The sequence below is a fragment of the Excalfactoria chinensis genome, chromosome 8, assembly GCF_039878825.1.
Source record: "Excalfactoria chinensis isolate bCotChi1 chromosome 8, bCotChi1.hap2, whole genome shotgun sequence".
Lineage (NCBI taxonomy): Eukaryota > Metazoa > Chordata > Aves > Galliformes > Phasianidae > Excalfactoria > Excalfactoria chinensis.
In genome coordinates this window covers 20,717,505-20,744,457 of record NC_092832.1, presented here as the reverse complement: position 1 = coordinate 20,744,457, position 26,953 = coordinate 20,717,505, and the positions used below count along the sequence as shown (strand labels likewise).

The following is a 26,953-nucleotide window of genomic DNA, read 5'->3' as shown; positions in this document are numbered from 1 at the left end:
TCTTCTGCTTAAACCCATAGAGACATTTCTGCTTTACTTTGAAGTAGGCTGTGTAAAGGAATCCAGCCTACTGCATTGCATTTTGGCACTGACAATTGAAAAATCAGATGGTTTTTAGGGAAGGTTATCTGGACTCTAATATAGAGAGTTGAGAAGGGAGACGTGGACAGCGCATGGAAAAAATGTAAGGACTGGAGGAAGAAAAAAAAGCAGCTGCATGCTTATATTTGGGCTAAGGGAAATCAAAAAAGGGATTGTTGTGCACAGATTGTGTCCAGAAGAGCCAAGAGGAATGATTAGACCTGGCATGCAGGAACTTCCAGAGGTCTACCATATCTGGACTGAGGTTGGTTATGGCTGATTATTTTGGCTGCTTCATGACATGAAGTTGCTAGATAGTATTTCTCAGGTCATATCAGAAGCCTTGTTTTTTGAAATGATGAAAGTCACCTTAGCAAAACACAACTTAATAGGAAAAAAAGCTGGTTTGGTTGTTGTTTTGTTTCGTTCACTCTTTTTTCCTACATTGGTATAATTATGGTTATGATTTAAATGATCAGTAGTCTGAACTTTGTTGCTCAGTAATAATGAAGCAGTATTGTCATAATTAGGTGGGGTAACCTGGAATCAAGCTTAACCTCTACCATCCATTTCAGTTTCAGAAAGCACAGGAGAATACTCTTTAGAAAGAACTACTACTGTTCCCATGTATCAGAAAAAAAAGCCTTGAGAAGAGCTGAACAGGATAAAAAGCAAAGAATGCTTTGTTGAATTCAGGAGGAGAAACCAGGTAGTTGTTAGCATCCTGTGTCCAAAATGCTTAGCACAGGTTGCAGGTTGTCAAATGGCTCATCTTGAAGACAACCAAAGTGCATACCTAGAGTTTCATTTTTCTTTTGTCTAGTGACAAGCTCTTCCTTTCTTAAGGTGCTGGGGAAAAGTGAAGTGAGGCCTTGGCAGGCTGGAAGAGATAGCCAAGACATGGAGGGTTTGCATTGCTGCGGAATGAATGATCCAGAAAGGAAAAGCTTGTGTGAAGTATATTTAGGTGTTGTAAGGTATTTGGGAGCTCTCAATTGGTGGATTTCTGAAATGCCCAATCAGCTGTTATTCCGCCTGGTGGTTCTATGCTGACCTTTCTGAGTTCCATGTATAATCCCACTAGCTGACCATTGAAAATACCTTCTGTAAAGCTCAGTCTTTGTTCCGTAAAAAAATACTCTCTTGTACTCAGAATGCAGAACCATGCTGTAAATTCTTAAGGACTTGTCCTCACATTGGCTTCATTTGTTTAATTTGGTGCCTGATGGAAATTGTCCTGAATCTGTTTGCGTGACAAACATTGGCATTCATATTTTCTCATTATTTCATTGGCTTTTACTGTTGTCCCCAAGTAAAAACACTGCGAAAGGAAAAGCTGAATCAGTATCTCATTGCTTTGCCCTGAAATGAATAAGAGGCAACTCGTATTTGCGGGGTTCTGACCAATTGGCTGTCCCTGGCAGTCTCTTTGGAGAGCAGAGCTGTCTGCTTGGGTTGTGGAGAGAGGAGAGAAGGGAGAAAGTTTCCCCTTAGATGGATTCCAGTGACTTGAGCAGATAAGGGGCCACAGCTGCTTCGTATTTAATTGGAAACAGCCAAATTGCAAGATCAATTCAGGAAGCACCTGTGTCCAGTGATGACTCTCTATTGTTACTGAGTTCTCAGAATCAGCTTTGACCTTCTGCCATGTGCCGAGCCTTGACATACTGCACACACTTTTCTAGGCCAAAAAAACATACTGCTGTGCTCATTTCCATCAGACTTCTCTTTCAGATATTAAGCTCAATGCTGCCTTCTTTCAAAATGGGAGAATTCATGACAGTCTTTTATTTCTGGCCATCTGAGAGTTTACTGAAAATCTCAGAGCTCTGTTGTAGAAATTAATTACCCTTCCTCCTTATGGTTGAACTTCCTGGCACAGTCGAAGCAACGTGTCTTTGCTGTTGTAGCTTCTCCTGTTCCTTCTTTCTGAAGCAAAGAGCTTGCTCATTCTCCTTTTCCCACAGCGTCCTGCAGGTGTGACCCTGGCTCCTCAGCATCAGTTCTGTCTCACCAATGGGAGTTTCTTTGCTCCACTGTAAATGTTTTCTTGTTTCCCAAAGGATGAAAGCACACCTGATCCACACATTGATGCAACTTTTTCATTCCATCAGGATTCATGACCTTCAAAACCCAATGTGCAGAGCTGGGTGGAAAGTGTTTGACATGATGTTCCTCTAAGCACTCTGGAGACTTCCAGATGTTGCCATGTTTCCTTGGGACTGTTGGGCAACTTGGGCTTTGGGGTGACAACCTGAAAGGGTTCCTCCACTCTCATTGTCATGGACCTCTAAGCTCTTATTGTTCTGGATATCCTTGAGAGAACATTAAAGTTTTCCCAAGTTAAAGTGAAATAATTAAGATTGTATTAGAAAAGAGAGAAGAAAAGACTCATGAGACTTGTGGCATTCCCATTGAGAACAACTGAATTAATTGAAGGAAAAGAGCTGGGGAGATGTGATGCTATTCTGGATCTCATCTCTTCTATGACAGGGAAAAATCCGTGGGTGGAATAATCTCCCTCTTGGGTTGCTGCAATTCTTCTTAATCTTATTGTAAAACCTTTGGATCTTCAACTTGATCTGAGCCTGAAGATCATACTCCCTTCACAAGCTTTCTTGCCCTTAGAAGAAAAGCAAACCCATTATTTAGGGGTTGCCTCTGACAGTGTAATTTACAGTAAATGGTGTGTAGGGATTAAATGGGGTTCATCTGCATGCACTGGCAAATTTATTGCTTCATCTAATACTGGAGAATATAACAACTTAATGCTTACAACATAGTGTCATGAAAATACACACATTACGTTTTCAAGGGTTTCCCATGTACTTTTAAAATATTCTCCTTTGTGATTTGGTTTTCTTTGTCTATAATTACCCTACATCCATAAAGTATAGGGTCTGAGCCAAAGTAACTAATAGAGGGAAAGAAATTAAAGCGAAGCTCCAAGACATGGTAGAGAAGCAAAGTCAACTTGCAAGTTCTCAGCCATGGAGGCTTAGTTATCCTGTCACTTCCTGAACAATACATTGCCTTGGGCCAATGTGTCTGCATGCTCTTCAGGCTATCTTTAAACACTAAATGCCTTCTGAAAGAGTGGGATTCAGCAATTTACTACCAAAAAATATATATAAATAAAAAAGGGAAAAAAAAAATAGTGTAAGCTAATTCATGGCGTTGGTGAAAGAATACAGAACAGAACTTCTCAGGAATTTTGCTTGACTGTTGTTCCCAGTGGGACATTTACTGTTCTCTGTAATCAGATTTTGTCCTTGGCAGAATTTAGTTTGAAAAATTGATTCATATTCTGTACTGTTTTGTTCCTCAGAAACTTCCATGAAGGGCCATAGGAGAGCCTGGGCTGTTTCTTTTTGCTTAAGGGCAGCTTGCTCAATGAACTGTCCTGAAGCCTATGCTAAAGTTCCTAGGTATTCAGCTGCTTTGCAGCCCGTCGGGTTTTGGAGATTTGGGTCTCATGCTCTATAAAATAATGGTCAACAAGGAGAGCCCTGCAGGCTTAAAAAAGATGAGACCTAGTTCTTTATTTTGGAGTTCTTCCTTCCAGAGGAAAGCTGAATTTTTTCATCCCCTTTATGCTTTCAGCCAACTCTTTTTACTCTAACATCATTAGTGTAAGATTAAAATTCTGGCCCATAGTTACTAGAGATAAAGCTGATGCAAACTGCTGACATCAACAGCAAGGCTTCTGTTAGTGCCAGTAGCTTCTAGAGCAGGGTCATCATTAACACAAGATTGTTAATGATCATTTCCTATCTTTGATTGTGAGGATCCAAGAAAGAATCAGTAGAAAATGGAGGTTATGCTCATAAAATTACTATAGTCAATGTAAAAAGACTGGCATTTCTTGAGGAGTGCTCATGGGTTTCTTAGCCTTCCCAGCTTGCTTGCAGTAGGCATCTGGCTAGTTTGAGGGGACTAATCATTTGAGATGAACTCTCCTCCTGTTTGAGGAATTTGGTCGAGTCAGACAATGTCATTAGACTCATTTAACCCTTTGGAAAACAGCACCATCCTCTCTACAGCATTATATCAAAGTGGGGAGATCACGTCCATTTTCTGTTTGTGTATTCTGCCTGTGGATTGATGGCCTCAGTCCCAAGCGATATCAATCTGGGCTGAAGCACAGCTGTACTTTGTAACAGCTCAAGGGGCACAAAGGTATCAAGTGGCATTGTGTGGTTTGAAAGATGTCGTTTATCTAAGGAAGTTTGTGGTCTGTTTGCTGTCATTCTGTCTATGCAATGCTGACTTCCCTTACCTTCACTATCACATTGTCAGGCAAAGAGACCTCACACATTAGGCTAGATAGATTTTCCTCTTCCAGAGCTGACTGCTCTTCTTTCAGCCAGGAGGTCTGTGGATTGTGCTGCAATCAGTAAAGCTACTTGATTCAACATGAGTGTAATTACTGGTAATTTTGCTTGATGAGTTTCTGAAAGGAGCAGGACAAAGGGGTAGTCAATGGCTTTTTTCATCAATGCTTTCACTCGAAATTCTTTTGAGAACATTGTTATAGAAGAAAAAGGATTGGAAAACAGTTTTCTACTGATAAATACATTTTCTACCTTCAATAAGTGATGAGGTGTTTATAGTCCAAGCCTCACTTTCCAAATGGGGTTAGAAGTCATCCAAAACAATGCTGTGAGCAGCAACATAGCCATGTCACACCTCACAGATCTAATTGTGGCAACCTTCAAAATTTACTTAAACTTTTCTGAATTGTTTCAACAAATAGAGGGTCACTCTTAGATTTGTATGAGATGAAATCTTGTGCTAGTTCTTGTCTACTTCAGTACAAAATAATCGCACTTTTAACAACTTGTGCTATCTAAGCAAAGCTGAGTGGCTTTGCATTGGCCCCGACCCAACTTTGGATCAGAAATGTCTGTGGAACCATAGAGAAGGGTCAGACCAAGAAGAATGTGTGTCAGATGCTCTTTCTAGTTAAGTGCTAGGAACAGGAACACCAAAAACATAAGTACTTACAATAGATCTGGTAAATTAAGAACAGTACATATATGAAGCTCTTGTCGCAGGGAATAACTTGAAGTCGGAACATGTCATAATCATTGAATCATTTTTATTAGAAGTCAAAGTAAATTCCCCTGTAATCTGTAAAGTATGTAAAGAGTTTAATTCATAGAGTAAATTATGTGTTGGGAATACATTGCCCAGCTCCAGATCAGATATGCTTCAGAGCAGCTTTCAAGTTTTAACAATTTTCCACAAGCTGAACTGATCTCCAGAACCTTTGAAGGGCTCACCCTTCTCTGGAGCTCATGCTGCATACAAGTCAATGTCATCCCAATATGTTTCCCATTTCCTGGGAATTAAACTGCTATGTTTGATGACTCAGGACTCCCTAGCAGAGCAGTTCTAATCGCTTACTCTGTCTGAGGCAGCCTCTGGTGTCTCAGAGGATGTCTTCTCATGTGCATGACAATGATTCATGATTTCAGAGCAAAGGATCAACTCTGTTACGTTTTGTTGTTTTTTTTTTTTTCCTTCCCACAATCTAAATTAATAAAACAAATTTCTATTAATGGGTGTTGAAAGACTTTGGCATTCCACCTACACTCCCAAATGCTCTACATTCCAGGGAGAATGAAAAATGGACCTGTGAATAGAAACAGGAGGGAGGAAACACAGATCAGATGTAGTGTATACATATAGACGTAATGGGTGTCAGCTGATATAATGGAAGGACATCCTGAATGAAGACAATTTCTTGCGCTGCTACAGCATTGCAGTTGTAGAATTAATACATGCAAAGACTGGGATGCAGGGAGTGTCTGACAGGAAATGGATGATCTTTCTGGGCCTCAACCTTGATTTCTTGTTCATGTTAGCTGCACGCAGTTGTGATTGTATAAAATTGATCCTTTGCCACTGTGACAGCCCTCTGAGACTCCAGCTTATCAGGGGAGTCAGTGGGAATACTTACCGTATTGTGACTATTGTGAACCTGGTCTGTCTGCCACATCTGTTTATATCAGCTTAAATTAGCCTATGTTTGCGCCTAGTGTGGTCTTGAGTTCCACTGAGTTCAATGCGAAAACAATTGGTCCCACATTCCTGTTGACTTCAGCGGTTGGTCCCACAGGGCATCAGTGTTGATGTGAGGTCAGGGATTTCAATATTTCCCATTATCTCTGCTGTTTGAGAAGTCAGGCCAGCTCATGTCTGTACAAGTGCCACCGTGCTCATCCTGATCACTGGGACCTAATTTGGTGCTCTTGTTTGGGAGTACAGTGAATCCTCTCCATTGATTCCCATGAAATACATCAATTCAAGGTTTTCCAACTAACCTGCAGCAACTCAGCAGCAAAGTCAGAAGAGTTCACATGCTTTGATGTCCAGCTTCAAACCATGTGAAGTCCTGTGGAACCTTGTAGAACACAAGGTTTGAATCTGATCCCAGTTTCACAATTCCAGATTACTCTTGCAAAAATAAAGGCAGTCACAGGGATGTCTCTGTCAAGACAGCACATCTCTGTTTATGTTTGAGCAGACAATATGAATCTGAAGTCTCTGGTAATTAAAGTTCACATTTGCAGAGATGAGCCCCTTGTTGCATTTGAAGTGAGTGCAGCACTTTGAAACGAGGTGAAGCAGGAATAAATCAGGATGAAAAATGCAGAGCATTAACTACATGAAATCCCTGCTGGAAAGACATGGCTGGTGTTCCAAGGTTTTCCATAGGGCGTGCTTGGAAGTTGCATACCAGCCTATTTGTGGAAAGCAAAACAGTTCCCTTGTGTCATTGATATGAAATGCTTCCCAGATAAACACTTCCCCCTTCCATTGAGTAAAAATGATACAGCCTGTCCAGAGCACTGTCACAAGGGACTATGCTGGGCTGCTGTTCAGCCTCTGCGATGGTTTCTGCTGGCGTGGAGCTCTGCTCAGTGCTATAGTTTGTATAAGTGCCAGCATCATTAAGCAAAGGCCAAGTTATGGAGTGAGACTGAGGCGATCTTCAAGAGCTTTATAATATTAGGTGCTCCTATCGTTGTGTCTTTATGTTCTAAATACCCCTGAGATGTAAACTCCAGTGCACAGTAGTTAAACAGAGTTCATGAGGATCTTGAATACTTCTGTTGGACTGTCTCCTCATGGTTTCTGAAGGGGAAAGCAAGCACTGCTGACTGAAGGGCTTAAGTATACCTTAATCTGCCTTGATTTGGGGCATGCACAGTTTTGCCGCATGTCTTTTCATTCAGTAGTGGCACCCAGTTTTTCTAGGAGCTGTAGTTGTTCCACTCATTAACTAACAGTCAGTGGATGCAGTAGATCCACAGACTGTTTTGTTGGTGTATTGGGTTTTTTTTTGCAACCACTTTGTCAAAGCAATGCTTTGCATTTCTGACGAGGCAGTCAGCTTTCTGCCCCCAGAGGCATGTGATTTCTTGCTTATGTTAAATGAATGTTTTGCGTGTGTACCAAACATGTATGTAGATTATGGGTTTGGGCCATGAGTGAAATGGGAAGTGCAACTTCTATTGACATATAGCAGGCATAGAGGTTTGAAATCCCTGAGGCAATTTTGGAAACATCCTCCTCAAGTAGAAAGGATGCAGACTTGAAGCGAAGCAGAATTAGCAGGTTATTGTGTTTGTTTGCATTACAAAAGAAGACACAAATTTACGTCAGTTTCTATGCATGTAAATATTTATATAATTACAGTAATTGCTGAATGGTCTGCAATTCCCACTCAAATCAATGAAAGAAGGCAAATGATTTGCACAGGGAATCAAAACTCCTTGGTGAAGTCATGGAACAGGAGACATGTTTTTTCATTCAGGGCTGGAAGACGTATCCTGTAAGAAGAGGCCTGAGGTTTGTCTGATCTGGAGGAATTGAGGCTGTGAGGCTACCTTACTGCTCTCTACAGCTTTCTGAGAAGGGGGATGGAGGGATGTGCTGGTTTCTTCTCTCTGCTCAGTGATAGGAAGCAGCACAAAGCTGCATCAGGGGAGATTCAGACTGGACATTAGGAAAAACTTCTGTACAATAACGGTGGTCAAACACTATTAACAGACTTCTTAACAAGGGGGTTGGTGCCCCATACCTGTCAGTGTCACACATCCCTCTCCCCTTACTTCCCCTACCCTTTCAAAAAACCCCTGGTCAGTATGAAATTTAGGGGTCCTGTGAGTTTGGATTCCAGTATCTAAAAAAGGGCTGAGTTCATACCTTTTCTCAGGAGGTCTTTCTCCCTCCTGCATATTTTCATACAAATAAGGACACGGTCTATTGTAACACCTGTGCTGCTTGGGATATTTCTCTTACAAACTGACTGTCAGATCCTTACTGGAGAAGGGAGGAGGTAGAGGGACAGACAGACTTGTGTGCGTGGTGTTATCTTTTGGATAGGAAGCTCATTTATAACGAGCATTGATGGAGGAGCCCATGCTTCAATTCAACATAACTTCTCTGCCTCAGAGATCCCAGTGGGGCAGCCCCGAGGCTTTGTTCTCATTGCAGAGAGATGAGTCAGATGAATCATTCTGTGGTTTTAATTAAAACATTGTATGTGGGTAATATTTCAACAACACAGGGAAGCAGTTTTGCAGCCTGGCCCACGCATCCCCTGGTAGCACAGGTTCTCTTAAACCCTGCTGAATTTCTTCTCGCTATCTTAATGTCAGGTGGGGAGTTTATTCCCACGATTGGGTGGAATCCTGGGGCACAAAGAGATTTCTAATTCCCAAATGGTAACACTAACAGCATGGCTGGTTAGCATTATTTAAATGACTAACCCCCTCAAATTTCTTATGAGGCCTTTTCAGTGAAGGGTTCACCCCCAGCCTGTGATGCCAGTTCAGCACTTTCAGGGGAAGGTGGTCTGAGATACAGGAGTCCTACCTGTGAAGTAGTGAGGACAAAAATGATGTCCTCTACAGGAGAACTAGCAAATAATAATGCTCAGTGTAGGATGGGAAGACAGAAACAAAAGCTGAAACTGAGCCCGTCTTCCCTCAGACCCTTTGAAAATGAAGTGTGGGTTCCGTGTGCCAGAGATGAGCAGATCCCATAAGGTGTGAAGGAAGGGGCTTTTTAATGTAGTAACTTTAGATTACCAAACCTTTTGAGAATAGAAGGTTCTGGTTCCTGCCAATGCCCAGTCTAATTTCTTGGGTGTGCTTTGTCTAAACTCATTACAAATCAGTCTTTCTTGTGGCCTTAGATGCTTCCTAGATATTCAAACTGTATTTTAAGATTTAGTCTCATAGACGTCAGTTATCAACAACAAAAGTGAATAAAATATCTCCTTTTATTCCAGAAGGCTTCAACAATAAGACACATGCTTAATTAACAAAGAGCTTTAATGAAGGATGGATTTATCAGGCAGAAATAAGTATTTGATACAAGCAGTTTCATCAACACGAGTTAATGTAGAGTGGGAAATCAAGGGAAGCCAGGCTAATATATAGAGAGGTCATATGTAAAGTCATTTAACATCAGATTTGATAAAACAACATTAGACATTAATGTAGATGGATTTTGGAGGAAGAGTTCTCCTTCCTTCATTGTGTTTTGAGGGCTCTGTACATTACTGTGCAGGACAAATGCCCACAGACATGCTGAAGTGTCTGAATAGGTTTTATGATAACAGTTTAGTTCTTTTCTTGGAAGCACTCAAGCTTTGTGATAAAAACGGCACAGATGGGCTACAACTGTGTTCTGGAGAAAGGCACACTGGCTCTGTGTTCCTTTTTATAGCTCAGCAGTCATTAATGGCTAAGCAGATCACAACATCAGCTGAAGAGAGGAAAAGTGGACTCAGTGTAACTGAGATGCTGCGTCTCTTGCAGGCATGATGATCTTAGGGCTGTTTGGTTCCACGCTTCTGCCTGCTGCTCAGTCTAAGTGGTTTGTGTCTCTCTTCTGGATGTGGCAGCTGCATATATGCCTATGTTATCTATCATCTTGCAAATGTAAGAGCTTAGACTGAACAGGATTCTTAATGAAGACAAGTTGCTGTGCTTGTATAGATCTGTGATCCACAAGTAATGTCTATCTCTGTTAGAGCCCAGCTTCATGAGTAACAGGGGAAGGGAGTGAAGGAAACAGCACCAGGCATACAATGAATAGTCTGCCCCTATTTTAGGTCTAAAGTCTGTGAAAATGCACCAAGCTAGATATTTAGTACCTTGCTCAGTTGATGTCTCTGCAGAGAGTGTATTTTTAAGATGTGATGAGAAATATGTATTCCTGCAGATGCTTTTCTGTCCAGAGGATCCATCAGAGAAAGCTGTTCCCAAAGGACAAAATCTGGGAGCAGAATTCAGTTTGGACAGCAAGCAAGAAAGACACAGACAACCATTATATATCAGTAGTAATCCTATTGAGGAATCAATGAAATTTCTCAGCCTGTTTCTTTTTGTTTGTCAGTCTTCTAAATCTCAAAACCTGTCTGGATGACAGCTGTGTGGACTGAACAAATTCATTCTCAGGTTGTTTTTTTTTATGCATAAGCAGTGGTTTGGTTTGAGAATAATAGGTTTTCTGCTGAGTTAGCCAACCTGCCTTTGTCTGTGGCTATAGAGTTCAGTGTCCTAAAAGTTGACCTTGACTGAGGAGGAGCAGACAGCCATAGACATCAGGAGCTCCATTAACTTAAAACAGAGGTAGGAGGGGGATGAGTTTCAGAGAATATTTCTAGTTTGATTATGGCAAGTGGGGGAGAAAGAAGGATGTTTTCTATCCCTTGTCTTGCTTTTTGGTCTCTGGAGTCTGAGTTCATAAGGGCTGAAATGATTTAGTGCCATTTGATCACCATTAGCTAGTTTCTCAGGCACTGCCCAAACCTAAATGCTCTAGAATGAGAATTGTCCCAAAACCAAAGTCCAAAACAAAACTTGGCAAAAATCACAATTACACTTTAAGAACCTCCGTGTTGCATATTGAGCTGAACTGGATATGAATTTTATGCTTTGCAAAACGTATGGAATGATGGAAGTTAATTTCCAGCACCTGAAAAATCTACTGTGTATAATTAATGTGACATCACCTCAAGCTAACATTGAAAGCTCTGGAATTTTTATAAAGAGGAAGCAGAGATTACATTGCTCAGTCATAAGTCCGCCATTCTTCTTTATTAAAGTAATACATGTGCTTATTAAAAAGAAAGAGTAATATATTTGCTTCTGTTAATAATAGACTTCAGGAACAACAATGAAAAAAAAAAAGTGTGTAATAAAGTTTGAAAATACTGCAGGTTAATAAGAATGTGAGCCTAAAATGTTCTTTTGTTGGGTAATTGTGTTGCTTTCGATTCATCAGAAAACTTATGTATTGTTAATGAATTTGGGTGGAAGTCAGGATTTCCCCTTCAGAGATAATGCTCCAGCATTTGCTTCTGCCCAAAATCAGCTGCAAAGTCACATGATCCCATGTTGAGTTGGGATGCTTGAGTAGGAGATGGATTGTCTTGGGCTATGGGATAGATATTCTATCTAAGGGGCTGTAAGAACAGCTTCCATAAAGCAGTGGAGTACCAAAGGCAGCAATATTGTGAATATCTTGCATAGGCCGTGCTGTCTAGGCATAAATAGCTTAACACTAAAGAGGTACTAATCACTAAAGAGTGATATCAGGACAGTGAAGATTTGGAATATAAAGTTTGAGGTGAGGCTTTAATCTCTTTTGTGTGCCTCAAGAGCGGAGAACGATATTTATTACTGTGGAAGACAGATGCAAAACTAAAGAGTCAGCCCATTCCTCCTCTGTGGGCAGAGCTCATCTTCTGAGGCTGGAGTATGCTTATACACTAAAGAAGTGTGAACAAATGATTATTTAGTTCAGGAACTGAACCACAAAGTCAAGAAGGGGGAAATAAGTTCAGAGCAAACTGAAAAGGAATATTTTGAGGACATCTTTGAAGCCAGTGGTTGGGTTGTGTTTGTCATTTTTATTTATTAGTTGGATTTTTCTTTATAATCGAGATCAATTTTTAAACAAAAAAGGCCACTTTGTAGCATTTAAGTCTTTGAAAGCAGGAGACAAAAAAGAAAAAGCTTTTTTTTCAGTAAGTGCTGAAATTAAACATTTTGAATTTGTGAAATGAAAGACCATTTGAAAATGTGGGAATGGCATGTTAGAGATGTTTCAGAGCTCTTTTCTGCAAATTCAAACTCTCCAGTTGCAAAAAAAAGTTTGCATTTCTTCTGCGCCCCAGTTCAGCTCTGCTTTTAATGAAATGGAACAGCAAAGCTTCTACACGGGTCTTTCATTTTTTAGTTCCTCAAACTAGGAAAGAAAACATTAAAATCCATGGGAATATCTTGACCTCACAAGCTTTTCACTTTGTTTATGCACAGAGTTGAGTATTTGCATTTATATGTTTGAACAGAGAGCTAGATTCCTTTCTCAAACTAAGGTCACAGTCCTTGAAAAGCAGTGGTTCTTCCCAAACATATGCTCTGATGTGGATTTGAGTCCGGAGGTACCATCCAAGTTTTTGGTGGACTGTAATCTAATTTAATTACTTAACCTAATTTAACTGATGGTGAGTTGTAGTAGAATGGTGCAAAAATGAAAATAACTTTGTTTCCAAATTCTGTTAAGAAATGGCAATGCTTCAGCTGTAGTAAACAAGCCTAAGGCAAGAGCATGCTACATAAAATAACCTTATTATAATTAAGCCAATCAGAGCTTTTTCCTCAGGTGGATGAGCAGCAGGGATTTGACAAGTACTCTGATTTAGTTGTGTGGAAAGCATGTATGAGCAGCAAAGTGCTTAAGAAGCTTTATCTCATGGACCAGGTCCACTGCTGCTCAGTAATGACAGAGAAGGTCAGTTGGCCGTAAGAGGATGTTTCTGTGCAGATCTTTCTTACTCGCTACAGCAAATTCTTGGCACTGCTGAAGACTATGGGAGGTTTGATGTTGAGTGCCAATGTAGTAGAACTCACCCTAAATATCACTGGTAGTACCATGATGTGGTCAGTGAGCAGAGGTGTGTTGGCGAGGTCTGCTCTACCTGATGCTCCTGAGACCTTAATGAATTGAGCGTTGCAGATATCCCCGTCGTTGAAGACAAGGTACGATGTTAGTGTGGGAGCTCCAATTCACCCTGTGGAAGAGGCGTTCAAGTCTGGAGATGGTCACAACCCTTTGAGCAGTAGATACTGGGAGGCTGTTGGGAAGGGCAGGGAGAAGGGCATGTCAGGACTCCCAGGTGGCTTGGGGTTGGGTAAAAATGGGATCTTAACAAATATAAGCCTGGGGATTGTGAAAATAAGCAAGTACAGAACTTTATGAAGTTAATTTTGTTTTCTTGACCAGATCCCCTTCTGTAAGCCTAGCAAATCCTGATGATGAGACAAATTTCTATTATCAGTGCCAACACAAAGGCTCTAGAAACCGCAAGACAGAGGAATGCTGAGGCAGCCTAATGGAGCATACAACTCTGCCTAAACTACTTGCATGTTTTGTTTTGTTCTTTTAATTCTTGAAAAGAATTAGAAAAGGATGGCAAATCCACCAGAAGAGAAACAAAACCACAGGGATCTTTGTCTGTGGATTAAGCGCTTTCAAGAATGAATCAGAATGAATGTTTTCCTGTTTTCACTGTTCTGTATCTTAGGATAAAGAAACTTAAGTTACTTGCTGAGGCATTCTGATTTTCTTATTTGGACTTTGTGATTTTAGAGAACGTATTTCACAGGGCTGTACATCCCAGAGGAAGAAATTAAGGTCAGATATCAGTGAAACCCACCTAAAGGCTTGAAGTACTTGGAGTGTCTCAAAGATGATCCCATGTGGGAATTATGCACTTAAAAATGGGTGGAACCTCTCAGCCTGGAGTTGTATCGAGTTACTCATGAAAAATCTCTGAGGTCTTTGTGTGGACCAGGATATTTGGGTGGTACTTTCTTACAGTCTTTTTTTTTGTGAAAAGGCACTGTGGCCTCACCAAGTGAAAACTAGTCGTGCTTTTCTCTGGCTTCAAAAATAACTCTCTATCTTGGAAAGCTGTCTCAGCAGTAAAGGAGTGAAAAAAAAGTATATTACATCCCCATGGTTTCATGTAGTGCAGCTGTGCTAACAGTGCGTTGAGAAGGAAAGGCATGAAATAGTCCATGAAATGATCGGTGAATCTAATGGTAAAGCTTAATGCTGTGAGGTGATTGATGGCTCGAGTATCCTATTGCAAATAACCAGGGGAGAAGGAGAAGGGTGTGGTTATTTTTTAGGGGAAAATATCCAGAATGTAAAATACATTCTAATAAAATCAGAGGGAAGATTATCATCTGATAGGAAGATAGGAGGCCTACCTTGCTTTGAATTACAATACCTTTAAATACTCATGCAGTATTTTTGGATTAAATATGCATATTCAAGTGGATATAAAGTTTTATTTCTGGTTAAATGTCTGTAGGATGATAATCAGATTGGGGAAAACCATGTCTGTAGATGTTATTAAGAAGTCAAATTTAAAAAATCATTCTTTATAGTGCATAAGTTGATAACTGGCTTTCAGTTGCTCTTACCATACGTTTTTTAGACTTTTTTGGTTTTTTCTATAGTATGTGATTATATTTTTATTTATTAGGAAGAGATGTTGAGTCTACGTGTGTTTCTACCAGGGATATTTCACTCCTCTCATGCCCACCATTCCAAAGCTTCAAGATGGTTTAAAACATAGAAGTGAGCATGCATCAACATAACAATATTCAACAGTCTTTCTTAGGTCTTGAGGTAATCAGTAGTAGTACAGGAATAATGGAATAATAACGGACCCAATGTAATGCACAGTTGCCACAACAGATCTATTCCCTATGCGTCAACTCTAAAGAACAAGTGGTTAGTTTATAAACCTCTTTGGGTTACAACATTTTAACATTTCTTCAGTGTTTATTTATTCTCTTCCCGAAGAATGTTCTGGAATATTGAGTTTACAACCTGTGGCTCAGGTGATTGTAGTGGAAACAATTAAGCCAGATGCTTTCAAAGCCACCACTGGGATTTTGATGCCCAAAGTCATTAATTTTAATAAGAAGTGAGCTGCCAGTCCTCTTAAGTGGTTTCTAAAATCTCAACCCATAAAAACACCTCTCCACCAATTCCAGTTTACTAGGAGTTCAGAGCAAGATAAACACGTGTAACAGAAAAGTAGGTGTTAAATGGAGGAAAGTATGTGTTCAGATGTCTCTGAAAACAGTTAAGGAACAGAGTGGTGGCCCCAGGATTTACTGGCAGATGTGATCTGATGTGGTAGCTGCTCCTGCCGTCGGCATCTCAGGGTACTGTGGATGGAATCTCACTGCTGACTGGTCAGAACATGAGGTAGAGTTTTGTTGAGAAAACAAAGTCAATGAAAACCAAGAAGTTGGTGGTAGATCGGTTTCAGCCATGATGTTCACACTGCTTGTCAGCTTTGGTTTCTTGCATCTGCTTCATGCTGTTGCCTTCCTAACATGTTTCTGTATGCCATAACCTTTATGTTTACTGTCACCCGAAGGATCTGTTCATTGCAAATCTGTGTGAGCCTTTCCTTGTACATGACTCTGCAGATGACATTGCTTCAGCCATGGGTGGAGTGATTGTGATCTGTGTCTCTCAGTCTAACAAGCTGTGAAAACTTTGGAGAGATCCAAGATCTCTCAAAGAAAATTCCTGCAATGATGAAACCTCATACTCGACATAAATCAGGGAAGAAAGTCTTACCAGGAAAAAATAGCCAGTACCAGTAGATCTTTTGGTAATGTAAGGTAGAGCATGGGATGAGAATGAATGAGTTGGGAACTGTTTCAAGAAGAGTCTTAATGCTTGGAGAGGGAAAGAAAGAAACAAAAAGGAAAAAAAATGGAAAAAAAAAAAACAAAACCCAAGCACCACAAAACAGGGATTTTCCTGTCTTTTATTAATGAAAAGAATTTACATTGGAGAATTTTAGAATTAATTTAAACAAGCTTCTGTCCTTTCTGCATCTGCCATGTGATCTCTGAAAAGATGTCATTACTGTTGGCTACAAGTGACAACATTACTGCGGTGTTTGCCAGTTAGCTTCACTCCCAGTAGCAGCAATTAGTGCTCAGTAGCTGTTGGAAGGAGTTGTAGGTAAAACGTGATGCAGTAGAGTGATGCAGTAGACCAGTGCAGTAGACTGTGGTTCTGAGTGCTGCAGTAATGGACTTCAAGAGTACAAAAGAAAGAAAACAAAAGGCCACCATTAGTAATAGATGTGACCTTTTTTTTTTTTGGAACTAAATGTTCCTTAAATTAAACATGTGGTTTCACTTGCAGTTCGTTTTTGTACATTGTCACCAATGAAGTTTAGGATTTCTTATTACTTTTTTCATTAAAATATCTTACTGGTTTCACTCAGGAGGCAAAACTTTTCACGTGGCTTTAATTGTTTCTGTCATAAAAGTCATAGCATCCCTGTAACTGAAATAGCTTTGCAGACCACAGCTTTATATTGCCTGTTATTTATCTTCCATTTTCTCTACCTGCAACTCATTGGGCCATCCCAGAGACAGAAAAAGTTCCTCTCTTGCAATTAAGACCAAACAGAAACTTTTTCTGAAGTTAGAAAAAAAAAATGACTTTGTGTCAGTACTGCTTTATTAGATCTTTGTCCGGGACATCTTAGCTCACAAATGCAAGCTGACATGGCTGCATATCAAAGAAGAGAGTTTAAATTGACTTTTGTTCTAAAATCAGTGAAATTCTAGAAGATGAAGTCAATAGAAGGCCTTTTGCTGCCGAGTTTGCATCCAATGCAAGGGATGGTAGTATTTCAAACAGAAGTTAAGAGCTCTGGCAGTGTTGCTTCATGGTGGTCCTAGAGAGGCCTTTTTGCTTCACTTCTCCAATAATCAGAAACTACTAGAGTTTAGGTCTCACAAACCCTATCCCAGCAGCCTTGATTTTAGACTATGCTGCTGTCATCAGTCTGGGCTTCCCTGTCACTAGTCCTAATATGGATGAATGAGTGTAATTATTGTTGAAGCTAGGTTCTTATTAGGGTTTTTTTTGTTGCAACTTTTAAGGTATTTGTTAGTTAACAAGTTAAATATCTGTTAAATATAATGTAAGTTAAAAATAGTTTTCCTCAGAGTTTTGCTGTTTAGTGTTTACTTGATAGTTTTCTAGGAAACACCACTGCTGTGTTTACTCAGTGCTCCAGAGCAAAAGCCTCTCTCTACGTACACCTTCTTAGCAGCTAGCAGCACTCAACAAGTAATGTAGTCCTTTGCTTTCACTTTTTCTTAGCATTATCTCTCAACTTACTTATCAAATGTGTTTTGCAGTTCAAGAATGACCAAGACGAGTCCCGCCTTACAAGGATCCTCAGCAACAGCCCTGCCTGCTCTCCAGCTTTCTGAACAGGTTCCGTTGACATCTCCTTCCCTGAAGCCCCTACAAATGGATGAAGAAGACAGCCTGTCTCCTCATCTCTTGTTACCGGACAGCATCAGCCAGCTGGAAGAGTTTGGCAGGCAGAAGAAATGGCACAAGAAACAGCACAAACACCATCGCCAGAGGCAGTTCAATGACCTCTGGGTTCGGATAGAAGACAGGTGAGTCATAACTTCTATGATTCTTGTCCTCTTCTTGCTGCCCTTTACAGATTCCAGCTTTGTTGATTAGGCCATACAAAAGGTTGGAGAAAGGTTAAATGGGAGAGATGAGGAGTAAGGTGTTGTTCTTGGAACATAAGAACTCAAGAGGAAGGCTAATAGGAACATTTAATCTAAAAGTTGAGAGCAAAAACTGATGGTTAGAATGCTTAAAATATACAGAAAAATAGAGTAAAAAAACCCAAAGCAATGGGAAAACAATGTCAAGGAAAAAAATTGTTTCCCCTTCTTATCCAATAATGATTTTCCAATCTTTACTGTCAGATTTCAGCCAAGAGACTGAGCCATCTTCCAACCTTTCAGGTTCTTATTGGGAGCTTTAAGATTCTGCCATATCTAACTTTCAGTCTTCTGTATTTTGATACTGAAAGTATTTAACACCTCCAATTGCCTTGGAAACAACAAAGTGAAGCATCCTGAGTCTAACCACACTGGATGTGTATGTATCTGTCTGTCTGTCTAGCAACCTGTCTATTTATGGCTTGTTAGAACCAGATTAGGGCATGTCGCATCTAAAAAATCACAGTACACCATTCAAAAGTATTCATTGCTGCATGTTACTGGGAAACTGGGGCACAAAGTCATTCCCTTTTTCATGGCATCTAAGTGCCTTGCAATCCAAACAGGTCAAGAGCTTCTCACGAGCTTCTCCTTGCGCTGATTTTTGTCCATTCTTTTTAAAGTTGCCTTGCTTTTTGTTGTATTTTACTGTATTCTTAGGATGAGTGATGTAAGCGTTGTTATTACAACAGAGCATAACAGTCTTACTATGGTAAGGTTATTCTGATGTTCATGGCAGCCCTGGTAAGGAGGATTGTATCCAAATTCATTTGTTTTGTTCTCATAGTGAGTTCAGTGTTGGATAAGCTCTGTGGAAGGTGTTTTAGCATGAGGTAAAAAGCATTTGGTCTTACATATTTGATTGCCCCAAAAGACAAGGGGCTTCTCTGTTCGTCTTCCACCTGGGGGATGTCAGATGTTGGTGTACCGGCATTTCATGTGGTTGTCTGATCCAGCTCACCTTATGTGTAATGCAAGTGAAGTCCTTGAACAGTAAAGTCTTGTAAGAGCTCAGCAGTTAGCTGTGTTCCTTCCGCCCCGTCTTATCTATGCATAAAGGATATTGGGCCTGATACTGCTATGGAAATGTGCAACTAGGGACTTAAAGCGACGGTGCTTGCATAGCTTTGGCAGACTTGCGTTCCTTTTGTTGTTTTTATTTCAGTGTGAAATATTCCTAGGAAAAGCCTTTCAAAGGGTAGCTCTCCAGGCTAGAGTTAAATTATTCACTCTGCACTGGTGAGAGATTTCATCTGAATCAAAACCTTTTATCCCTTTACTTCCATTTCAGAGGGATGGAGATTGGGATGAGGAAACACAAGTTTCCGCTCCCACCAAGCTGGTGATGAACCAGGCACTGTGTGTCGCCTGCTTGCTGAAAGATCCTGGGGAGATGTTAGTGGGAGATTATAGCCCCAGAAGCAAGGAAGGGCTGGAGGAAGGGAAGTTTGCCTTAGTGCTTTCAGATGGCTTTAGTTCTTCTATACTTTTGGAGTAACTTCTGCTGTTTTCCTGGAAACAAAACAAAACGAAAACTACAAACTGTTCAGCTAAATCATAGACACACAACCAGCTCTTGTTTCTCCATAAACTGGATGGGATCTCAACTTTCATAAACTGGCTGCTGCATGTTGTGCTTTTGGCAGTTGGGTTTCATCAGTTTTAATTGCAAGCTGGACTTTGCACAAGGCAGTAAACAATGTGTTCTTTCTAATTGGTTCCTTTCTGATTGGCAAGAAAAGAGCAGAAATTTGTGCCTGTCCCTAGGCTTTGTAGCATGGTTGTTCTTGGGAAGAAACAGCTAGGGTGACTAATATGGGCAAATAAGTGTTACTTGTGCAGCAGAGGAGCATGTGGACTTACATCGTGTTACCACAGTAAAGTTCATCAGCACTGAAGGGTGAGACTGTTAGCACTCGTTTTGGGAGGATAACTGGTATTACTGGAAGCTCATACTCTGTCCCAACTTCAGTTGGAGCACCACTGCTTCTGTATACAAATACACCACTCTATGTGGACTGAGCACTGCTGGTGTAGTATTATGGCTTTCCATGTGGTTCTTCCCATTCAAGTTTCCTAGCTCACTTGAAACTTAATTTTGAGACACAATAGGGAGATTTAGGTCACTGTTACATTTGGGGAGGAGTGAAAGCTGTGTAAAATTCATTGTTTCCATGAAAAGTCTTAAGAATTCATCTGTTTGAGTCATCTTTCAACCTGAAAGGTCTGAGAGAAATATACAGGTGGATAACAAATCCAGGTGACTTTAAACCAGATTGCTGATTTTTCTATGTACCTCACTGAACTGTGAAATGACTGTGGTTCATACAGCCCTTTTCCAAAGCTTTATTGACCATGGATTAGAGGATTTGATGAGCCATGAATTGCAGGACTTTTATGGACTGTGGATTTCTCAGCTATCTCATACTCTCCCCTAGAAATCTTAAGGTGTTTTTTTAAGCTACCAGCACAGAAACAAAGGAAATGAACACAGGAGAACAATCTTAAGGAAACATCAAAGTTCTGACTCTAGCCTGTAAAAGCCAGGAAATCCATAATTAATCGTTCCACTAAGACCTCATCTTACACAGTCCTTCTGGTCTGATCTGAGGTTACAGCTACAGTCTGAAATGACCTCACGAAAAATGAGTCGTCATTTGATGTCACACATCACTATTAGTATTTACTTTCATTTATACCTTGGAGATTGTCCTTTCCTTTTTTGTTCTGTCTTAGCAGCTGAGACATTTGAGTTGGCAGCCCTGAGTGGACAGTGTATAGATTTATGTGTTTGAAGGCTAGTACTGCTGTGGAGGATGAGAAAGCTTCTGCTTTGTCTTCTCCTCATCTCAGACAGAGCTAAGATTTGCTGATCTCCTGGGTAATTGGCTACACTGAACAATTCAGTAAAGGCTAATAAAAAAGTAAAAAACATTGATGAAATCTGTGGTTTCCATTCCCATCTGCCTCCTTTCCCATTGAATCCGAACAAGATGAAAATGTTCTGCCTGGCTACAATTCACATCTGAAATTGTTTTGTCAAGAATCAAAATGAAATGGAGATTTCAAGTAGCAGGACTTTTTAAAATTATTATTATTTTTTGTTTTAAGGACTTAATTTTACAGATCTGAAGCCTACCTTTAGGAGGAACTTGAAGGCAGACAGTATGAAGACCCTAGCTAGCTTTCATAGCCAAAAGCCAACTGGAGGAGCAGGAAGGGTAGGCAAAGCCCTTGCAGTGGAAGGCTGCAGTCTGGCACACAGTGTATGTCATTGTTCCTGTTGACACTGTGTTAGCTCAGTTTCCCCCAGTAATATGTATAATTAATTACAGATCATTCAGTGCCAATCATGATGAGCTGTTAAGTGAATTGAAAGAACAGAGAAATGCCTGTGAAGTTTCAAAGTAGTGAGCAAAGGCCAGATCAGCATTGCACCTTCGTTCTAGGGCAGGCAGAAAGCTTAAGGTTACAAACCAACAGACCAAGTGAGTGGAGAACGCTCCCAAGAGGAGGGATCAGCATTACAGCAGGGCAGGAGGAAGGCTCCTGGGTAAAAGGGGGTAGAGTTAGTAGTAGCTGCAAGAGTGTTTGGGATGTGCAAAGCTTGCAAGGAGCAGTGGTGGCTGGAGGATGTGGAAGAGGAATACAGTTGTGAGTAGAAAGAATTAGAGAGGATATCATAAGCAGATCGTCCATTCCTGTTGCCGAGGCAGAGATCTGGGCAAAGCCAGCATTTGGATGCTGAAGACACACAGATGCTTCACTTACATAGAAAAGAAATTAAAGTAAAGGAATTGTGAAGAGAAAGAATGAGATTCTTGTCCTAGATGTAAGCTTAGCTCTGCAAAACCTACCATTAATGGGAAATGAAATTAGTTTCCCCTGTAATTGGAAAGGGCATTTTTCTGATAGCCAAGTGCTGACTATTCATCCCCAGATGAATGCAGTGACATCACAAATATCGATTTCTTTTATAAGCAGTGGTTATTTTAGAGGGGAAAAAAAAACTATACCATTGATGGATGAAGGGGATACAGTGTGTAATAAACTGCAGTAAGTGTGCCTGTATAGAGTGAACCTTATCAGTTTGGATGGAATTTAAGCACTTAGGCTGTTATCCTTTCTTTTAAGACAATACGGTGATGGAAAACAGAACTCTGTCAACCCAGACAAACTTTTAATTTCACTTAACTGCATCTGAAGGGTAAATTTCGGTAAATGAATCCAAATTGCTTCCTTTTCACAACACGCAGTGCTGAAATACAGTACTTAGCTTCATTAAAGAAAAGGCTGCTTTTCTTTAGAGGAGACCTAGACACTTTTGAAGTCTAACAGGTAAATTGTGGTCAGATGATTTCCCTTCACATGGTAGCTTTGAGATTGAAATTTCCATCACTGGGGCCTTGTTTGTTTAAATTACCCTCTCTGCCTCTCAGGGAAGGACACTGCTGGGGGCTGCATGCCTACTGCAGGGGATCACTGCCTCCTCCAGCCTCCATGCAGCCAGCAGAGTGGTTGTCACCATTGCACATGCCCTGTGTTCAGCCTGACCTAGTCCAAAGGCCAAAGATTAGGAAGATTGGGGGCCTTCTAACTCATTACAGTCTACCTACCTCCCAGAGGGACCGTTCCATCAGCCAGGAACAGTGGGACCATAGGCATGTTGGAGTCACACCTTCCTCCCCTTGTCACACCTCACTGCTGTTTGGGGTCTGACTGTGCTGTGTGGCCTGTTGGCTTTCCTCCAATACTTCTGCCTGCCATTTCCTTTGCTGTTCTCCTGGCAGGATTTCCTTCTCAGGAAGCTTTCATGATCACAGTTCCTATCTTTAACTGCCTTCAGTCTCCAGAGCATGGTGCAGAAATACCAGGAAAATCTCATGGCTTGGCAGCATGGGTAGTTTGTCAGCTGAGTGGTCATGGAATATCCCCTGAACAACTCTCTGTTCTAGTTCCTCTGCAGATGACACCATTGTATCTTGGACTGACCCAAAATCTTCTCTTAGATTGGCCAGTTTTCAGTGAACTCTGTTGGATTATCTATCTGGGGGCCAAGGAAAACACTTTGACTACTGCGTGAGTTGGTCCTTCCCTCTTGTTCCAATCAGGGACAATCATAGAGTCATAGTATCATTAAGGTTGGAAAAAATGTAATAAGATCATCCAGTCCAGCCGTCAAGCCATGCCTGTGACCTCTCCCCACCATGTCACTCAGTGCAACTTCTCTCCTTGAACATCTCCAGAGACAGCAACTCTGTCACCTCTCTGGGCACCTTGTGCCAGTGCATCATAAGAAGCAATCATGCTTCTGTGAAAAGGTGGGTCCTCAGCTCCTCCTGAGCAAAGAACAAAGCATAAGGTGAACCCCCTTAGTCCCTTACTGTTTCCATTTGATCCCCCTCTAAGCTGAGCAGTTGGATTGATGTCTCCTTTCAGCAAGCACCGATGTTGGCACCTCTCACCAGCCCTAAGTGCTCAAGTCCTCCCATGGAAGTAAAATATCATCACAGTATAACTCAGCACAGTATAAATAAGAAACAAATCTCCTGACTACAACATATATGATATGGTGATGACATATCCTCTGTCCCTAGACAGTTTTTGTTGAAGCTTCTTGGATTATCAGGTTAGTCAGAGTGCACACAACGTATTAATTAAGGCTGTGAAACCTGTGCTCAGCGCAGAATTCTCTTGTGCATTGCAGTAACAGATGGGAAATCTTGAAATTGGTGTCCAAAACTCTGGCATTTCCATGCTGATAGACCTTCCCTGTCAGCTGGCCATGAGTGATAACTTCTTTCCCCTTGTAAAGTCAAAGAATAAATTTGCTGCTCTGCAGATGGGGCTGGAGAGATGTGCAGGCACAATTTCACCTGTTAGATACAGAAACACGAATATATGCTTTTACCTTGTTCTGTTGATTTTACATAGTTAAATGTTGCTGGTGTTCTCTATCATATGCAGATCCAGTGTGATGGAACACAGAGACTGGCAAACCTCATAAAATACAAGCAAGGACTTTGCAGGTTTTATTATTTTCACTCTTCTATATCTCACCATCGCTATGATGAGTGTGAAGCTGTATGTGTAACCTATGAAATTAATGAAAACTATAAGTCCACAAAAATCAATTCATTAGAGATAAAGAACACTAAAAACAGACAAAAACACATGAAAGCAGACAGTTGGAATATAGATTTCATTCTTTTGGGAAACTAAACTCTTTATTGGCAATGCATTAGGTATTTTATTTTCATGAAGCTTATATCCATCATGAATATTAAACCCATATTTTTCAAGGCGAGCAAGTAACAAAATTGGAGCAGATAAAAGCGAAGATTTTTGAACAGTGAGGTATTTTTCAGCGCTGGGTATCCAAGAACACTTTCTGCTCCTTCCTCCTTGATGCTGATTAAGATTGAAAAGACAATACAAGAGGTTTTATGGAACCTATTAAGAGATTTCGCTTTCTTTCTTGTTTTTTACATTTCATTTGGCATACGTTGAGTTAAGGTAGTTCACACTGTATGTTTATATGCGTCTCATTTGTATGTGTTCTTGGTTAAATATAGTTCTGCCATAGCAAGCCTTTTTAAACCGCTTAAAGCCTGCCTGATGCAGCAGAAATAAAATGTTTGCTTTAGGATTCTGTTTCAAAAATGAGCAGCTGTTGAGTTTTGATAATCTCTTCACTGTCATTTTTCCAGTGATGCACATCCCCACTTGTTCTGCTCTTTCCCAGCCAGTGCTGTCTCGTTTCCACACCCGCTGCTGGGACTGCTCTTAATCTTGAACAACCTGTTTATTTTTCAGCTCCATGGTTCTCCATTCTCTGCTTGAATTTTCTCCTGTACTTGTTTGTCCTGCCCTGTTTGATGCTGGCTGTGTGTGGTTGGCAGAGAAAGGGTACAAGGGGACCCCTTCACCATTTCCATCTTCATCCCCAGATCCCTGGATGCCACCTCCACCTTTCTGGGCTCATCACACAGGAGGCTGCAATCCTACAAGCACTGTAGATTACTTCTGTCAGTCCATATCAATGGAATCATGTGCTTTGGGAGCCTTCAGCAGAACCTCTTGGATATGGAGCATGTTTCTAGTAACCAGCATCTCTTTGATGTCTGGTAGCAGTGCAGACTGCAGGAGGCATAGCTAAGATTCTATGTCTTCTGCTTTCCTGCTGGACAAGGCAGTGTGGCAGTGTTTATTCTTTGCTAAATTCATGGTCATCGTAAAGCAGTCCATGCTCTTTCTGCTGATATTATTCCTCCTTCTGGGAGCCTCACGGGCAGTCTCTATGACTGTGACCAGTGCTAGAAATGTTGGGGGCTTGCACTTGCTCTGGATGATCTCATGCCCAGCATGGTCTCCACCTTTCATATGCAAGTGTAGGTTCAACTTTTGCACCTTTGAACTGTGTCTAGACACCCACAGTAACAAAATTATTAGTAAAACCTTTATGATAATGGATTGGATCATTTTTCTGAGTCATTATGTGCATGCATTTTATGCAGTTTGTTTTAATGTTAATATTAAGCTACCACGATCAAATGGGTTAGACTGTATTTAAAGCTTCCCATCTGCAACTATTCCACCATAAATATTAGGTTTCAGGATTGGAGCTGTGGTACAAAATGTCTCCTGTGCAGAGAGGCAAAAAAAAAGAGAAGCAGAATGTTTATTCCACCGAAAGAATTAACGCCAAATGAGTTTAACTGTCTTCTGTGTTAATGCAAGACTTTTTCTCCATCTATTTTTAGTCTGTTCCAGCAGCGTATCCCACTGTGGTCTGGTATGCAAGAGCTTTGCGCTGTGAGGTTTGCAAACACTTGTATTTTTGTGTTGTGAGAACAGAGCATTTGTGTGTTTTGGGAGTGTGTGTTCCTTTGGAAACTGAAAGGGAGCGCAGACCGTGCATGTGATCCATGCACATGTTTATTGTTGCCTGCACATAACCATGTACAAATGGGCTCTGGAAGAGAGCTTGTTAGCAGATGTCGTCATGGCCCTTCCAATTTATAAATATGAGCCTTGACATTTATATTTTCCATATCCAGGGCTTTCACTGGCCAGATGTTCTGCGGATTGGCTTTAACTATGACTCCTTGTGGCATATTGTGTATTGCACACAAAAGAAAAACAATTGTCTTTCTGACTCATATCAAGCAGATAAGAAGGGAAAATGCAGCAGTTACCCCTTCATAAATGGGATTCTTCTAAACCTGAAACGCACTTTAGCACAGCTCTGTAAGGCTCTTCTTATTCACTCAGCTGAGAAATAAGTTGTCTGGTTTAACAGGCAAAGAAAATTCAATATATGGTAGCACTTCTCCCCTGCTGTTTGGGGTGGGTGAAGAGCGTGGTTTGTGTTCAACTGGCAAGGCTGACTGCAGTTGCAGACACGGTATGAAGTGCTGAGTGGGCTTATGCCCAGGGAGAGTTGGATTTCTTTGATGCAGAAGTGGGTAGTAAAGCACCTGCACTCCCTAAGTTGCAGCTCTTCATACAAAGAGAGATTCTCCATTAGGAAGTGTTGTTCTTTCCCTGTTTATTGGGTTAGGGACAATCTCTGTATTCAGACTCTTAACCTTCATCTAAAACACAGCAATTCTAACTTGAAATTATGCATTTGGGTGACCTTCATGTCTAGAAGGTATCTAAATCCTCAAAAACTGTACATCTGCTGATTTGCAAGGTAAAGCTTCAGGCTTAGCAGAGCTACATAAAATCCATAACGTATCAGAAACGTCTTCCAGTGAAATCACTTGGTTACCATAAAGAAAAAGAAATCTGTTATTAAAATGCATGCGTAAAGCTGTCAGTGTTAACCCAGAGAAGGAAAGGAGCAACACAGGCAGCACTGCACACTGAAAACCCAGCAGGACCTCAAAGGGTGGCTGTGCCCCAAGTCCAGTTACTCACTGAGACAAAGGAGTGGTAGGATTAGATAAATTCATATGGTTTCAATGCTATAAAAGCTGGGTTCCTGCAATTATAAAAATGCCAGGCCAAATTCTGATTTAACTCACATCTCCCCTTTACAACTCCTGAATAACTGAACAAAGTAAGCATTATACCTGCGGTCTGAGCCCATTAAGCTGGAAAGAGAGGGAACCCAGCCAATTCCTTGTGAGCTGCTAGATGTCAGGGATGCTTTGCATAGCACTACCATGGAGAGGCATGGTGCAGAC

At 40.8% G+C, this 26,953-nt stretch overlaps 1 protein-coding gene across 1 annotated transcript in view; it reads left to right on the top strand.

The window, feature by feature from the left end:
- The window catches only part of TRABD2B (TraB domain containing 2B), a 238,375-nt gene that overhangs the window by 200,967 nt on the left and 10,455 nt on the right, over positions 1-26,953 (top strand). Inside the window, exon 6 of the mRNA XM_072343459.1 lies at positions 17,370-17,639. Coding sequence (XP_072199560.1) covers positions 17,370-17,639 — 270 coding nt within the window. The remainder of the gene's footprint in view (positions 1-17,369; positions 17,640-26,953) is intronic.